This window comes from Lepidothrix coronata, unplaced genomic scaffold (assembly GCF_001604755.1).
Source record: "Lepidothrix coronata isolate B3197 unplaced genomic scaffold, Lepidothrix_coronata-1.0 Scaffold444, whole genome shotgun sequence".
Taxonomy (NCBI): domain Eukaryota; kingdom Metazoa; phylum Chordata; class Aves; order Passeriformes; family Pipridae; genus Lepidothrix; species Lepidothrix coronata.
The window spans coordinates 6,778-24,428 of record NW_016690624.1 but is presented as its reverse complement, the minus strand read 5'-3'; the positions used below and the strand labels follow the sequence as shown (position 1 = coordinate 24,428).

Sequence of the window (17,651 nt, the reverse complement as noted above, 5' to 3'; positions counted from 1 at the left end):
TTCCATAAGAAGGAGACTTTTTGTTTTTCACATCAGTAGATTCACTGTCCAAATCTCAAGGAGGTATCTGAGTCCCAGGAAAATAAGTCCGTATTTTCTAAAATTAAAAAAGGTTTAGGCTAAAAGCATTTCAATGTCTTTTGTTGAGTGTACATAAAGTATCACAGAACTTCAGTTAGGTTCCATATGTATAAATATGACCAAATTCTAAAATCATTTCTTTGGTTAAAGTTACCTTGTGCTCCATTTCAGTTTCAGGAACCCTGTTTTGGGAGTGTTTTTTCACAAGATTCTCCTGAAAAGAGTTACAGGATAGGAAGTAAATATTTTATTTGAATTCAGTTGCTAAAAATCTTCTTGGTGTAATTACAGAACACAGTCCACCATCATACACTGTTACAAAGTTCAAATAAACATATGGCCAGATTTAGTACAACTGCAGCATTCCAAAGTCATTTTTCTATTCACAGTTTCATTTCTTATACAGCTTCTCCCAGTGCATAGGCCCAGGCCAAACCTGTCACCCACACTGCTACAGTTATTAAAAAAATTCACCTTTTCCTCCATTTCTTCTTTCAGTTGTTCCTTCAGGGATGACAGTTCGCTTTTCAAACGTGACAGCTCACTTTCCTACAAACAATGAGAAAAAGGGCAGGGAAAAAAGAGAAGAGGCCAAAATGAGACAGTAATTAATAGGGATATTTGTTAGAAACAAAGGAAAAATCCATTTGTTTTGCAGCCCTATAGTGGAAGCTCTGTTTTAGCTTGTTTGAAAAAGAGCTGAAGTACTGTAAGAACCAGGTACTTGAGCAGAAGTGTTCAGGCAAGAACTTAAAACCCTTGGGAGAGCAGGGGTTAGGGGGGACAGAATCCAACTACTGGATACTAAAGGTTCTTAGACAGTGAGGTCAGAAGGTGACACTCTCTGGAAAAGCAGACAGAAACCAACTGCTGCTCCAATTTATTGTTAGAAACGTTTGGTTTTTTTAATGCACATAAGATCTCTAAGAAAATAAAAGCAAGCAGAAATTAGTGATCTTTACTGTTCAGCCCCACTAAAGCAGACACTGAACCCTCTCCAAGTATTAAACAGGAAAAGTAAAATATGGTATTTCTGGTTATATCCCACTTGGATGCCATCAGCCCCTCCACTGCACTATTTAGTGTTGAAAGCACTCCTTACCAGAGATCTTTCTGATGATAACTGCTCTTGCTGCTTCATTTTACACACTTTTAACTCCGCATCTTTTTCTTCAACCATTTTGTCATATTCATGCTGTTTTAAAAAAACCAAACCAAACAAAACACTGGACTAAATGTTGCAATTACAGATCTCCCCAGTCTGCAAACATCAGTCCTTTCCTCAAAGCAGACTCTTCTGAAGATTCAGGGAGCACCACGAACGAACACCGGTGCTTCTGCAGAAACCGTGGAACACAAAACGCCCCAGCAGGATTATTTTGGGGGCTGACAGAGAGTGCTTAATTTCTGTGCAGCAGCACATGTCCCAGCACATAAGCCATGCTATTTTTTATTAATGGTATCTGCTAAACAGATTGCAAAAGGGAGGAATAAAAATGTACATTAAGATATGTCACATTAAACTGCTGAAGGTCACCAAGGAATCTCCTCGAGAAAGAGGCCAGACTGACACTGAAGGACACTGCATCAGGGTGCTATCAAAGGAAGCCTAGAGAGAAAAAAAAATCCTAGAAATTTAGATAAATGGCATTTTTCTGCCCAGAGGCATGTTTTCAAAATCTGAAGATGAACTTATTTTTAGATGATGAAAAGCCAAGCATGTGTTCAGCTTCATTTTCCGAGATTCAGGTCTTTTTTATGAAGCTGCACTTTCTAATTCATGATATGCTGATTTTGAAAGGTTCTTATGTATCATGGTATCACACAGGACAAATCACAGCAATCAATACAATCCCTTACCTTGTGTTTTTCCATCAGTGCCACCATTTCTTTTATCTTGTGCTGACATCGGATATCAGTTTCTCTCTGGATCATTGTTGCTTCATCATAAAGCAGCTTCAACTTTTCTACCTGATAGTAACAAATTTCATTTAATTCACGAACAATTAACAACAATATGTATTTTTTAAAAATCTTAAGTTTCATTTCTTCTTCCCCCTGGGGGTGCAAAGTATGTATAGTCTCATTTAGGCTTCATTTGCTTTTAAGAACCTTTTCAAATCCTACACTTTTTATGCATATTATTAAAATGGGCAAACAAACATAGATTAAAAGTACATCCATGGCAGGTAAGTGTCACTTGGAACCACAAGGCCATCTCAAGCACTCTGCCCTAACTTCTCCTGCAGAAAAACAATAATATGGGAGAAGTTACAATCTGATTTGGCTCTGCTGTAGTTACGCTGAGAACAGAATTTCTTTGAACAGTATCTTGCTAAAGAGAATTTTTAACTGGGTTCCTATTTTTAAAGACATAACACAAATACTTCAACTTAAGCATCTAATGTGCTAAAGCTTTGCTCTCAGGCAAACACAAGAAGTTCCAGGTGTGCTGACGTGACTGGCCAATAAAGCTTCATAAAACCATCCCACATCCAAAAAAATTTCAAACTGCAGTAAAAATTAGCATCTCTCACCTCTTCGTGAAGTTTATTTTCATTTACTTTTTTTGTTTCAATGTCTTTTTGATAGCTGTCAACTGTTTCCTTATGTTGCTTGCTCATATTTTCCAGCTCTAACTGCAATTTATTCACCTTTTGGGAATGCAGAATTGTTGCTGTTATTTGTTCAGAAATTAATATGCTAATTTTTTTTTTTTACCTCTTATTTTTGAGCAGAAACACTCTGTTACCTTTCAGGTATACGACTGAACTGTTTCCTAGTTGAAGTTCAGCTTTTTTTCCTACAGATTTAAACTCTGGCCTGAAGTGAGTCAGAAAATGCTCACAGGAACAATGGCAAGAGCCCAATGGGAAAGCCAGCCCTAAGCAGTCCCCCTAAATGCTGTGACTTCCTTGGAAAAAAAAGACAGATGGGGATTTCATTCCCTCCTATGTAGATCTACTTCAGGTTTTCCCAGCTGTATGGTGTGTTGTCCTCCCAGCTGTGCATTTTGATTACAATTTTTAAGTTTTTTGTAAGAGTCTCTTAAAAGAAGTCCACTTCTTTCTTGAAGTGTGGCACCCAAATAATGTCTGTATTTCTTTTAATTGCTTTTCTGTTCCAATGGGATTACTGAATACTCTTCAGTACACTATCAACCAAACAAAGAAAGGGACTGATCAGGAACATAATTCCTTGGGATGTGAAGTCCATCTCTTCTAAATGTCTACTAGCCCAGTCAGAGCTCAGTGAGTAAAAATGGAAACACCTTCCAAAAATTATGGGCCCCTTCCTGCAAATTCTGTATCCCAGATCCATAGACTGGTTCAGAATGTATTTAAATAATATTATCATTAGTTATACTGGGACTTAAAACACTCACCTCATCTTCTACATGATGTTATTTAAACCTACCTTTCCTTCATAAATACTGGTTTTCTTGCTTTCTGCAGTAATTTTCTTTTTCAGCACCTTATTCTGTTGAAATAAAGCAAAACAAACACTGTACTTTAAAAAGTTTATAGAATTCTGGAATGCTTTAACTGCATCAAGCAGGTCAGAATCTTAAAAAATTCCAGCTTTCATCAAGCAAATAACTCTCTGTTGAGCAGTTCAGGTTCTGGTCAATTCTCAAAACAAAAAGAATGCTCCTCTAATTCCTGGGAGAAACCTGTTCCTTCAAGACCTTATGAAAGGCTCCTCCTGGGCAGCAACAGAGAATAACAAATGAGGGGCACAGTGGGAATTAAAACTAAGATGCTGCTGACAGAAGGGGTGCAGATGTCATGACAGAAAATAAAAATGAAGTGATGACAATTTGTGCTAATGCACAGTTCTTTTCTACTAGTGGTCACTGAGACAGGGCTTTACTACAAGTCCATAAATAATACCATATACTAAATGAGAAAAGTAAATGTTTATTGTAGACATTATTTCTGTAATTGCTGTTTTCAAACGAAGGATAATTTAACAAATCAAATCATTTCAAAGGTGACTCCTTAACCTGCTCAGAGTTAGGATAAGAAAGGGAATTATCAATTACATAGGTGTATCTAAAGACATCACAGCAGACAAAAGCTGTTGAAAAGTAAGAGTCACCACAAAAAACCATCTCTTATGTATTTGTGACTTTTGAAAACTGTACACACCTCCTGCTGCAACTCTTCAATGCATTTGGTTTTATTTTCCACCTGTTTCTTCAAATTATTCATCTGAAAGAGATATTTCAAACATTAATGAGTAACTCCTGTCAATGCCTCCCCGTGTTAGAGATTGCTGTCAGTGTTCTCAAACGTGCACCTGCCCCAGCCTGATTTACTCCAGCAAACTGAGCCACAACTGCCCTGTTACAGTGCTGGGAGTTCCAGCCATAAAGTACTAGAAGATGTTAATTAATGGCAGGGAACCAGTTCCTCGGTGCTTGTAGAGTTTAAAGAGAGGAAAGAAGGGGAGAAAAAAAAAAGTAATTTCACAATTTAAAAAACAATCTCGTGTCAGGTTCCCTACAATCCATGAAAAAAAAAGAGTTTTCCTAGTTACTTCCTACAATCTTCAACTGCTTTGCCTTTCTCGAAATTCCACTTTCAACAGTCTTAACCTGGAATCACAATTATACATTTTTGACTTTTACAATGAAATTCTGAAATCCAATCTAACACTAACAAAACAGGTGTGCTTTGAAACCAGAGTAAGGAAGTAAAAATATTTTAACCTCTTTAAGCTGAAACTCCTATTCTATATTGAAAGCTAATCGGGACCCCATCCCTCACTCAGTGGGGATATGGAAATAAAGGAAAGGAGGTTCCTGTTTGCCTGAAATCTAATTTTAAGCCTTCCAGCAAAGAGTGAACACCCCAGTGAAGGTGCCTGTCTTTTAAAACCAAAGGGCTCAGCATGTGCAGCCATGCTGGCACACCTGGAGCAGCCCTGAGAGCAGAACCCTCTGGCAGAGATCACCCCCCAGGCAGAGCCTTGCAGGAAACAACCCAACCAACATCTGACATTTCCACTCTGTCCTACAGCTTATGTTGTGTATTTTCACGACAAAGCACAGGATGTAGCATACATTTTCTTCTCTTTCATCCAGTTTACTTTCAATCTCTTCCCCTGTCTTTGCCATTTTCTCCTTCAAAGACTCCAGTTCATTTCTGAAGGCCAAATTAACAAGCATTAGTAAATATTTAAGATTTACGAAGAACCTCTTTACTGCCTAATCTTTACTAAGAAATCTAACTTCTTTTCAGTAAAGACATACTTTATTTTCTAGAGAGAGCTGCTAATATTGATGGGAATTTCATAAGCTGTTCAATGAGAATGCTCTTACAATGAAGCAAAGTGCCTGGTAAGTTAATGTGTGACCTGTCCATAGGCTTTGTAAGGTAGGAAAAGGTGTTCCCCTTTGTAAGGTATGGAAAGGTGTTCCCCTTTGTAAGGTATGGAAAGGTGTTCCCCTTTGTAAGGTATGGGAAGGTGTTCCCCTTTGTAAGGTATGGAAAGGTGTTCCCCTTACCTAGGGAAAATACATCCTAAGCTGTAATATCATAATGCAGCTGTGAAACATGGAAGGCTGCCTGGAACTGCTGGTACAGAGATTACTGCAAGGACTGACATTTAACCAGCTTCACCTTTTCACATTTAATTCATGACCTGGAACCTTTATTTTCATTTCCTTTAAAATGCCTAATGCAAAACAGGACAGCTCCTTCTATGTAACACAAAGCTATGGCAAAAATTGTTCCTGTAGCAATAGGTATCTCTGATTTGAGAAATGTCTACAATGGCCAATTTCTACAATGTTTAGCTATATAATCTAAAAAGAACATTAATCAGAAATCACAGAAAGCAGCATATGAACACAACACTCAGACTAACTGTGATGGAATTGAGCCTAATTCCTTCAATAATATCAGATATTAAGACTTGGTTTTACTTGCCTTAGCTGGCCATTTGCCTCTTCCAGGTTTTCAACTAACTGCTTTGTATTCTCTTCTTCTTTCTTGCTATCCTAAATAAAGACCCGTGTGAATTCAAGGTGACACCTTAAAAAATGTAAAGGCATCCAAAGCACGTTGACCTGCCTTATTCACAAGGGTAACTGTGCTTCCTTTGTACTTCAGGCACAAAAACCAGTTCAGGTACTCTACAGAACCATGGCACGTTGCAGTTTACTATCTGATTTGTACTTTAAATTGAGTATTGTCATCTGAAAGCAGCTGAAAGTCTACAACTTGCCTTGTGACTCTCTTGCAGTTTCTTGAGTTCTGCAGCCACATCACTTTTCTCTTGTGCTATTTGTTCCTTCTCTAGGGAAAGCTTATTGATACACACAGTCAGTTGTTCATTCTTTAACCTAAGGTAAAACAAATGGCCAGGAGAAATAAGAACGTGCATTTTGAAATTTCCTTTCAAGTTAAATTTGTCCATTATCAAGTGTTACTTCAGGCTGGAAAAAGTCCAGGCCTTTATCTACAGATTTAAGGTTTGCAGCAAAGTCACAGTGATGCAAAAAGGCAACAGAAGAAGGAAAGAGAACAAGTCAACTTCTATATAAATATAATGGGAGTTGAAGATGATGTAGTTCAAAGCAGGATTAACAATGAATTCAGAAACTTTCTCTTCATGTTAAAACAACTGGGTCACAGATATGGAGCAACTCCATACATACAAACAGAGAAAATATAATTCATAAATACAAGTATATAATGAATGTCATACTGTGTTCAAAATTTTCATTAGAAAACAATCATAGATCATTCATTGTGTAATAAAGTGACTTCTATGTAACACAAAACCAATTTTGAATATTATATTTTCAAAGGTGGTCATACATCTCTTGTTCAAGATCCGTTTTCAGAGTCAAAAGCTGGTTCAAATAATCTTGTTCCTTTTCAGCTGTACTAGTCAGCTGTGCTTTCAAACCGTGGATTTCTTTCTGCAAAAGAGGAGTTTTGAGTTTACACATCTAAACTACAACTGGTGAAAGTCAGCAGCCATGAGCTAAGAGCACAGAGCCTTCAGAGGGACCCAACCCCATCCAGGCAGAGATTACCCCGAGCACATCCTCACATCTCTGCTGGACGTGGAGGGGTGTGAGACAGTGAACTCTGACAGGAGTGTTGGGCATGGCCCCCACTGTCAGGCTCATTAACCACTCTGCAAAATTACTGACTGAGTTAGTTTTCTTGGACATCACTGTAAATAAAGACATTCACTTCAGACAGCATAAGCTTTTACATTTACCTAAACAAAAAGGACAAAAACCAAATCACAGAACTCCAGCCCCACGTGACACAACAGAAGGGCAACTGCCAGGGATGTGTCCTGTCCTTAGTACAGATACTGTGGGAATGCCAGAGGAGGGACCACGGGCTCCTCTGGGACAGAGGAGCTCCTGCTGTCACCAGCAGAGCAGCTCAGACTCTGAGGTGCAGCACTGCTCTGACTCCAGCCATTTCTTATGTTCTCCCACACAAGTTACAATGTGTAACTTAACTATTTGCAAAAACATGCTATTATTGCCCTTTTATCAGACCTCTCTCATTTGGAGAACGTTTTTTGTTTCCTCTTCTCTCTCCTGCAAACTTTCTAGAGTAGCCTCGAGATGCTCCTTCTTCAGTAAAAGTCCTTCCATTTTCTCCTGTTTTTGAACATTAGTGAGACTCAGTTCAGAAAATTCAATGCAGATTTTAAGGACTAAACAGACATGGTAAAATGCACACCTGGTTTCACACTATCCTACTTTAGCTGATACAGTTTCTTGTTAGACTTGTGAACATAAAATCATAATGAAAATAAAACTCTATTAAGAAGGTACTTCATATATCTTAAGAGTTCTAGGACAGAACATGGGCCTGTGTCACAGTGCAGGAGGGTTCACTGACACCAGAGCTAATTACCTCCCTACAAGTAAGGAAAAAAAAGGAAATCTTTATGTCCAGAGGGAGTGGCATTTAAATAGGTGTGAATGAAGAAGGAAATGACTGGAAACCTTAACAAGGAAAACCAAAACAAAGCACAACAGGACAAGAAAAACAGTGGAAAGAATCAAGTCCTTCAAAGAAAACACTGAAATTGTGTGTTTACCAGAAACATGAAGGCAGAATAAACAGTGTTTATATATGGCACTTTAACATACTTATAAAGCAAGAGAAATTTCAGATGAAAAGTAAATGCCATGAGACTAATAAAATGAACACTTACCAGTCTTCCTGACAGTTCTTCAACCTGCATTTCTTTGTCACATTTGAGTTTAGTCATCTCTTCTACAGCACATGTAATGTAAAATTAATGGAACAGAAATAATTTTTCATATTTAGCAGGCAATATAAAACAATTTTCCCTTTGCAATACCTGATTTTTGAAACTTGTTTGATTAAGTTCAGAAACTGTAAAGCTAACTTATGACTTAATCTAAATGTAGACTTGAAAAAGTGATTAAGAAAGACACTAGCAAATATACATCTGAAGAGAAACTAATAATTTATCTTTTATAAAATTCAGAGCCTATTATGTCTTCCCCAGTTCCGTGGACTGTAAGAATGGAGTAATCTCCAAGTACTGATGCATCTGAATTGTTCCACAAGAAGAATCTGAACTGCTGAAGGTACTGGCATGGACATGCTGAGAAAGGAAATCAGTTGTTACTAACTTCAAAATGTTTTCTACGTGCACACTGGTATTTTACAACGGACACTGAGGTCATGTTGGGTCTGGACTTCTCCCAGGTCACATCTTGCCTGTTCTAGACAAGCACCATCAGTTCACTTTGGAACACTCTTCAGATGCCCTCAGCGTACCCAGGGACGTCAAATTCTACTTCTCATCTGTCCCCCGAGGACTAGAGACATGTGCTGCACAGCAGCAAAAGTGCTGAAGACAGACCTCTTCCTCTGGGGGCTAAGGAGCACCTACCTAGAAACCACAGCACATCAAAGCAGCATTCCAAGACGACCACTGTGCCATTCCATAGCCAACTGGTCTGCAGAAACCTTGACAGGAGTGTTTTGTCTCTGCTACGAGCTCCAGAAGTCGTTCCTGGAACCTGCTGCTCAGCAGTGTAACACCCCTCAACCAGCTCTGCAGGGCCACCAGCCTCAGCTGGACACCCAAGTGATTCCAGGAGAGCCCCTGCGTGGGTGATCTCACTGCTGGAGGTCGGCCCAGCGCTGGGGTTTGGCTGTTGCCAGTTACAGTGACCACCAAAGGCAAGGGAGGCAGGTGAGTGAAAATAAACTGAGCGTTCCTGACAGGTACAGGCACTGTAAAACCACTTCTCCAAGCAACAGAGACAGTGCATTTCCAGAAAACAGCAGAAAACATTTTCTGCCTTTCTACAAGTCTTACCCAGTTCAGCAGACTTGTTTCTGAGCTCCAAGGTGAGCAGCTTGGACTCGTCTTCACACTTCTCTAATCTAAGAAAACGGGAATTAAAAAAACCCCAGGACATGTACAAAACACTTCATTCAAAACTTAAAGGACAATGAGACCAGGTCTTACCACAGGCACTTTAAGAACATTTGCCTTTCAACAGGCAGATGGGATATCTGCCTGCAACACATATCAAATTGCACTTTTACAACTTCAGAACAACAGACACAAAAGTAAGCAAATATTTACACACAGAAATCTGTATTTCTTAAAGAATTATGAGGAGGGGGGGAAAATGTATTTTTTTTATAAACCAGTATCAACCAGCACAATCAAAAAGAGATTACATCAAATTCTCTGCATTTAGACCACTGTGACAAAAAACCTCTGAATTTCAGCTTCACGTCCAACTCTTCTTGATTTTTGTCATAAACTACAACCTATAAGAGCATTCTTTGAACTTAAAACTTTTTAATTTACCTATTTTGCTCTTTTTGCAGCAAGCTTTTCAAATTGGCAATAGAAGTCTCAAACTCTGCTGTCAGGGCTGCATGCAAAGCCTTAGTTTTTTTACATTCTTCCTCCTGTGCTTCCTTTTCTTCAGTGACCTGAATTAATGTTTTCACTGTAGTCTGGAATTCGTTTTCTAAGCTCTTTTGAGTAACCTTCAAAAAATTATATAATTTCTAAACATGTTTTGCAACAAAGAGCTACAGTTGTTTCATGTCTAAAGTTTCAGTAATTATTTATGCAATTACTCATCTAACCTATTTATGCTGGAAAACCATAAGCAAGCTGTACCTCTGCCTTTTCCAAGGAAGTTTTGGCCTCCTCCAGCTCTGCCCTCAAACGCTCTTGATTGACCTGGGATTCCTTTAACATTTCTCCTTCAATGCAAAAAGATGTATGCTTATTATTTAAGAAAAATAGGGTAGCTACTAAAAAATGCTGCTAAAAATGCAAAATGGTCATAGAATTTAACAAAGACCAAAGGTACTGGCATCATATACTACAAATATTTTGAACATAAATGGCTTAAAAATATTGAAAATCGAGTTCTGAAAAATAAGTTTCCTCCTCAATGGCACCTGTCTGACTGTAAATATGCAAAACTCAAGCAGTGTATTCTCCCCTTGCAATCCTCAAAAGCCCTCACTGTTGACTCGCCCTAAAAACGACCCTGCCAGTTCTGATCCCACATCAGCAGGGTCTGTTCCAAACAGAACTAAGGCCTGCAAGGCCCCAAAATTCTGTTGCTGACTAGTAACAGAGTGAAATTATCATGAGCCTGTTTCCTATGCTTCTACAAACAACTACATTTGAACACAGCAGAGAGGACTCTTACTTTTTTCTTCTATTAAGTCAGCAATCCTATTTTGTGATTCCTGCAGCTGAGCCTTGATGTCTCTTATTACATCATCTTTCTCATCACTCTGTATGATAAGAGCTGAAATCTAGCAAAATTAAAATAATATCACAATGAAGTCTAGAGAAAGGACAGGTTCCCCTTTTCATTTGTGCCCCGTGGAGGATGAGCAGACATTCTGCTGGGATTTGAGTCAGAGAAGGTGGTTGGTCTGAGTCAAATATTGCTCAAGCCAGGAATGAAAAAGTTCTCCAGTTCAAAATCAGAACATGAATTCTAACAAACGAAAGATACTGAACATCACTTAATTTAGCAGAATCTGACTTCAACGCAGCTCCAGCTGTTCTTTTTGTCTTTTTTACCAATGCCCAGAAACTCCTTGGCCCTTGCATTGCCCCTTCATTCACAAATAAAGCTGTGTATATTAGATTGTCAAACTCAGCAAACCTGCTCTTCCTTCTGACTGACTTCCAGTTTGCAATCTCTTTTGAGCTTCTCCATTTTTTCTGCTTCTTCTTTCACTTTTGAGATACAGTAATATCCACAGTTAACATTCTAGCTGAAAGATACTCCAATACAATTTTCCAGTTTGATTGCTTGTAATTGTACAATTCGTTTCCTAACAAGCAATTGTTGACATAATGCTTGATTTTATAATTAGACAAAACACCTTTTTTGCCAGCTTTGCACAGAATTAGTCCATTATTCCATGTTTGTTACAAGAAACTAACAGAAATGCCCAGGTAAAGATTGAACAGGCACATAGTAGCCTATATAAAGCAAGAATTTAATAAAGTTCCTGTAGCTACACACTAGGGCATTATCATTTCAATACACCAACTACATAAAATAAGTGGTGATCTCCAGACTGTAGTCACAGAGAAACCTTGGACTTTGAGCGACTGTTTGAAAAATAAAGTTCCAAATTTGGCCCAGGGGAACAATAAGAGGGCCCAGGCAGTGAACAGCAGGCAGCATGAATAAAAGAGGGTCCCAATGGCCCAGAGTCACCTGCTCACCCTTCGAGCACTTCACATCTGTCTGCCCTGACACTGCAGGTGCAATAAAAGCTATGAAGTACAAAACTTTTGTGCCTGAAGAATAAACACAACAAAGAGAATTCTCACATTTGAAGCTCATTTCCAATCTGTCATTCTCTGCTTGCCCACGAAGCTCTTCAAACGCCACTGTCATCCTCTGAAAAACAAAGTTCAGTACTGGAAGTTCAGCATTGGAAACCCTGGAAGTTCTCCAGAGGCAGTTTCCAACCTCGGCCATTCTGAGAAACTCCCAGGCAGGTGAAACAGAACTCAGGTGAAAAAGAGCACAAAAAGGAGGCAGAAGTCCTGGAGGTCACCTCACACTGCACACAGACCACACAGATCCCAGGGATCTACCTCCCACACGCTGCTGCACTTCATCCACTCAATGTGCTTTATAAATACAAAAATCATTTTTGAAAAGGAACTGAAAGTCTGGCTTCCTGCATCACACATGACATGATCCACACAGGTGATGGACACAAACAGTATCCCAACAAAAGCACATAGCTCAGCATACCCCTGGAACTCCCATTCCAGCCTTTAACAGGCCACATCACTCACTTCTACGTTGCTGTGAAGTTCCTCGTACAGTTGTCTTGTTTCTTCTCTTTCCTGTTCATCTATCAAAGCAAGAATGTACAGCAGTTTTTCTTTTGCAAAAGAATGCCAGCTGTCCAAGTCATTATGCTTAATCAGCATAATGAATTAAAAGAGGAATTATCTTTTCCTATTAAAAAAGGAAAAGATAATTCATAAGTCCTTATGAATCAGAGTGCCAAAAGTTATGTAATCTAGGAAAACCTATATTCCATTGAAACACCAAGCAAGCTCAGCTTTTAAATTTCCTTCTCACTGTGAAAAGTGTACTTCTGGATCAATTGATATAACTGTATCAATTCTTATACTATTAATGTTGTTGAATACTAATGTATAAATAATGTTAGTGTTTGATAAACTCTAACACAGAGTTTAGCACTAAACCTCTTCCCATCAGCAGAGATACGACCACAGAACTGTCATTAGAGACTTGTAACAACACTCCATGTCCATATTTTCTTTTTTTCCTTCATTTTTGTAATTGCTGCTATTGTTCCCTAAGAAAGCAATCACAGAAGAGAACAGTGGGAAACACAGCTATCAAAGAAGAACAGTGTGTTCTTCTACACACGGGTGTTTCTAGAATTAAAGCTGAAAAGAAACAGACACTTCCTAAGTACCTGGGATCAAGTTAGGGAAAGTTTAACGACTGTAATCCCAATTCTGAACTGCACATAGAACAAAATCCCCCGCCAAGAACATATTTTAAACCCTCAAGAATTTAAACTTCCTGAAGTTCTCCGGCTGTCTTGGCTTGGTCAGTTCAGTGAGAAGAATGCTGGTTACTCACTGTGCCTTGGGGTTGGGATCTCTTTTCCCCACCAATGTGTAGCTGCTCCGAGCAGGAAAATGCCAGCTCTGGAAATCTGTTAGAGTGCTGGGAACAGCCTCAACAGGCATGAAGTGCCACCTCATATGTCTTCACATATTCAAGGTGTCTGCATGGGACTGAAAGCCTTCAATGGGCAGCCCAGACTTCAGGAGACCTGCACTGCTCTGGAGGGACTGGCAGCTGATCAGGGTCTGACCCTGATCAGAGCAAAGATCTCCCAGGCTCGGGAACCGTAAGGGACTGTAAACAATGACAGTGGCTTCAGAAACCTCTGGAGTCAACAGTACAAAGCACACGTGTCAGATACGGCTTCACTTCCAATTTTGGGAGCCACCTAAAATTCACTTCTCATTTTAAGAGCCACATCCAGTTCATCTGGACTGCAGAACAGATCTGGAACAGCACGAGAACTTCATTCTGTTGGTGAATTTAGAGTAAGCTAGAAATATATTTACTTTTATAAGTCAAAATTAAAAAAGCATTTACATTTGCTGGTCTTCTCTGTGAAGTGAGTGCAGGTTTCCTTGAGCAGATTGCACAGATGCCTTGAAGCAGTGTTTCTGAAAGAGGGGAAAATACCACAATATGTTGTCACAAGAGTGCAGTGCTTTGTGTATCTAAGGAGTACCAAAGTAAATAACCTTTACAATTTAACAGCTCTATGTAACTGCCCACACCAGCACAGTTCTCAGCATGAAAACTAATTATTTTCACCCCCCCAAAAAACTTGGTCTCTATTACTTACTCTTTCAAGAGATCTTTCTTTTCACATAGCTCATCTTCCAGTTTTAAATGGAGTTTTTCATTTTCAAACTAATTTCATAGGGAACAAATACAAAAAGACATTGTTACTGAAAAATATACCAGAAATACACTGTGACTTCTCAAAAAAAAAGTAATTTTGTGGTCAGAAGACAGAAGTTTTATCTGGTATCACATGCTGAGTCATCTTTTGCATTAAAGACATAATAATAAATGATAATTTACGAGCAACTGAAACACTTACAGGCATGTTCTTCATACACACACTCACACAGGACAGGTGCACACCCCTTCTCAGAATAACCATTTTCTTAAGGCACAAATCACACTGCAACATTCTTCAATACTGAACTGTACGAATAATATTAAATACTAAATCAGGAAGCACTTTCTCTTAACTCTATCTATTCAATGTATATTGTACAATACTGGCCTGCAGTTCTTGAATGGTTTTATGCTGTGCTTCAATAATATTTCTATTTTCTTGCAGTTTTCTTTCTTTCTGAGTTAGTTCTGATTCCACAGTCAGTTTCCACTGCTTGATCTTCTCAGCCTCTTTGTAGAGTTTTGAGTACAATTCATTCATTGTTTCTATATTCTATTAAAACAGGTTCCACAATTTAATCTCAAATGCTATTTAATTAATAATGTTGCAGATAACATATTTATCTCTTAGAAGGGAGTATTTTTTTTCCCCAGTTGGTGACACAAGCTTATACACGAGCAGGAGCCAAAGTTTAAATCTTTGTGCATCCACTGTCTGCAACAACAGACATTACAGAGAAAGCAGGAGACACAAACACAAGTGAAAAACCCCCAACTGCCTTCAGACATCACCAAATCGATGGTCTTCAAGAAACGGAGAACTGCACTCCACCAAACCCAATAAAACTTTTGCTGGAATTATCAGCAGAGCCAAAATTCCTCCTCTCAGGTTCTTCACACCATTTCCCTCCTCTCCTGACAGACACTGCCGAGCTCAGCAAAAGCAGCTTCAGAGACTTTGCTCCAGAGTACCTGCAGTAGGTTTTGGCAGGTAACTCACACCCAGAGCAGGGAGGAAACCCACCCAACCTTGTGCTCTCAGAACATGGTTAAAGTGTTGTACAAGCAGTGCTCGAGGGAGGTCAGAGCAGCACAGGAGGCCACAGGACAGCTTGGCTTACACAGGATTTCCCCTCACACCATCCTTGTTTTGGCTGCATCACAACACTGGCACAGTCCTGACTGTACTTTAACAGCTGCCAGGATTAAAAGAAGTTTAGTAGGAGAACTGCAAATGTGTTTTATTTTGTGGCAGCAAACAGCATTTTGAATATGGGAAGTACAGAAGGTACTGCAAAGAAATGAGCTTTACTGAGCTGTACCAAAGCAGTAAAATGCTGGTAAAGATGCTATGAAAAGAATCCAGTGCCTGAGGAAACCACTCCACCAAATTAATTGTTTTACAGATAAAATAAACCCAGACCAGACAACTGGGATAATCTACTTCAGTTTTCCAAAGGATACTCTGACTTCAATCCTCCTGCCTTTCAACAGACTATTCAGAACCCCTTCCACAAAGATATCTAAGTGGATTAAAAGCCCCAGACTTCCCAGACACTTAAAAAGAAAACCCCAAACCTAAAATAACAAACAAACTTGGAATCACTTTAATTTTTAAAGGTTTGTCTCCAGGCTTGTTCACTAAATCACAAATATCTCCTCTAACTGATTCACTTTTAAATAGGAGACAGAACATGATTATTCCCTTCTGACTATTTCCTTTAGTCCTAAATTATCTACTGAGTAATGCTTTAGGCACTGTTTGGGAACAAATTAAGAGGCCCCAAGAAGTTAGATATGCAGAGTTGATACTTAGCTGACCTCTTCATCTACTTCAGAGCAAAGTTTTACTGGCTGCGACATTGTAGCTGAAATATGAAAAGATTTTGATCAATGTATTTCTAAAAAAAGTATCAGTGAAACTGTATTTAACAGCATTACAGCTATGAGACTGTTAAGACTACTCATGAATATTAAAACTCGGCAATATTAAAAAAAATTAAAGAATATGCAAGGTAAATGTTTATTTTAGTCTTACCTGAATCAGCGACTTCACCACGGTTCAGGGTACGGAATGGCAACTTAAAATCATCACCTGGGCATTTGTTAAAACCCTGCACAAATTTTAAAATGAGCTTCTTATGGGTAGGTTTGTAAAGAAGGATTATAAAATCCAGAAAAAAAAGGTACAGCTAATGTGAAAATAGAATTTTTCATTAAGAAAGGAACTGACTACAATTTTCAAAGCCCAAGGCATTGGGAATGCCTTTGGAACTCGCTTGCTTCTTACTTCACAGTGGTTTATCAAACTGTTGGTCTTCTGTAGTTTGCTTTATAGACTGAGGCCAAAGGGGGAGCTTCTGATGTAGAACACTCAGCAGCTCTTGCCTGTCTGTGCACAGGTGCGTGGTAAAGGACTCAGGAAGCAAAATTATTTCTTTGAAGGCCAGTAGTTGATATTTACTTTTTGCTTGACTTCCAAGGGCAGCTCTAAACCACATGTGATTATGCTTTAGCACGAAAATGTCCTTTTACAAGGTTTTTAGTAACAGAAGTTCGCATTGTAAATAGCAAAACTCATCTCCTGTTAGAATATCCCCTTTGAATCTAAATAGATTTCAAAAGGAGCCTCGACATGAAAAAATAACTTGTTGAATTCACATAATTCAGTGTGGTAACAGAACATTTTCATTGCACACTTGATCCGGCGAGAGCAAAACATCACAGCCACTGTGAGCATCTGAGTGGGGCACTGCTCACTCACTGCGCTGAACTACATCACACGGGGATTTATCATCAGCGATGCACAGCTACAATTGAGAGCAGATGCTCGAGAAGGCGACTCCCTTCAGTTTTGATAGAGACAACAGCAAAAGGCTTTGAAATTGAAACTGAAGATGTTTTCCCCCAGCACCAATCTCAGCAGTACATATAGTATATGAGTTTAGGCGCAGACTTTCTCGCACGTGTGTGTGTGCGCTTCAATTCAGGGCTCTTCTGTCCCCGCGTCCCCGGGGAGGGGCCCCTGCGCTCTCCCACCGCCCTCCCCTCAGCCGCGGCCTCCAGAGCGGCACAAACCCGACGGCGCCCTGTCCCTGACACAGCCCCGCGGCCCGAGCGCTCACCTGCCTTCTGACCGCGGACGGCTGCCCAGCGCTCAGACGCGGCGGCACGAACAATTTAAACGGGTTTTCTTTTTCCATGGCCTCGGAGCAAAAGCGGGGGGCGGGCGAGTCGGCGGCCCCTCCCTGGGGCCGCTGAGGGGAAAGGGCGAAAAGGGCGGGAAGGGACGAGGCGGCGGCGGCCCCTCAGCGCGGCGCGAGCCCGGCGGGGGGCGCCGCCTAGCGGGGCTGCGGGGCCGAGGGCGCCGGGGCTGCCCCGGGAGCTGCGGCCGCTCGGGGTGAGGGGCCCGGGACGGCCCCGGGAGCTGCTCCCGCTCGGGGTGAGGGGCCTGGCCTGGAACGGCCCCGGGAGCTGCGGCCGCTCGGGGTGAGGGGCCTGGCCTGGAACGGCCCCGGGGCCCGGCGGGACTGCGGGCGGGGCCCTCGGGCAGCGC

The 17,651-nt window shown here is 40.3% G+C and overlaps 1 protein-coding gene across 4 annotated transcripts; it reads right to left on the bottom strand.

Annotated features, from left to right (window-relative positions):
- Positions 1–40: 40 nt before the first annotated feature.
- On the bottom strand, positions 41–17,403 carry SYCP1 (synaptonemal complex protein 1). Of its 4 annotated transcripts, none has more exons than XM_017839641.1 (27): positions 17,221–17,403; positions 16,134–16,209; positions 15,917–15,963; positions 14,484–14,648; positions 14,034–14,101; positions 13,775–13,848; positions 12,421–12,479; positions 11,944–12,013; positions 11,264–11,337; positions 10,790–10,904; positions 10,252–10,337; positions 9,931–10,115; positions 9,427–9,494; positions 8,284–8,345; positions 7,616–7,720; positions 6,912–7,015; positions 6,316–6,433; positions 6,018–6,088; positions 5,150–5,231; positions 4,233–4,295; positions 3,499–3,561; positions 2,619–2,735; positions 1,942–2,052; positions 1,184–1,276; positions 556–630; positions 236–295; positions 41–97 (listed from the first exon to the last, which is right to left on the bottom strand). In XM_017839641.1, the coding sequence occupies exons 1-27, from the start codon at positions 17,296–17,298 to the stop codon at positions 56–58; spliced, it is 2,331 nt and encodes a 776-aa protein (XP_017695130.1). In that variant the 5' UTR covers positions 17,299–17,403; the 3' UTR covers positions 41–55. The 4 variants fall into 4 exon arrangements, with proteins under 4 accessions (XP_017695130.1, XP_017695131.1, XP_017695132.1 ...); XM_017839642.1 differs by having other exon boundaries at positions 10,796–10,904; XM_017839643.1 differs by lacking the exon at positions 2,619–2,735.
- Between the last annotated feature and the right edge of the window lie 248 nt (positions 17,404–17,651).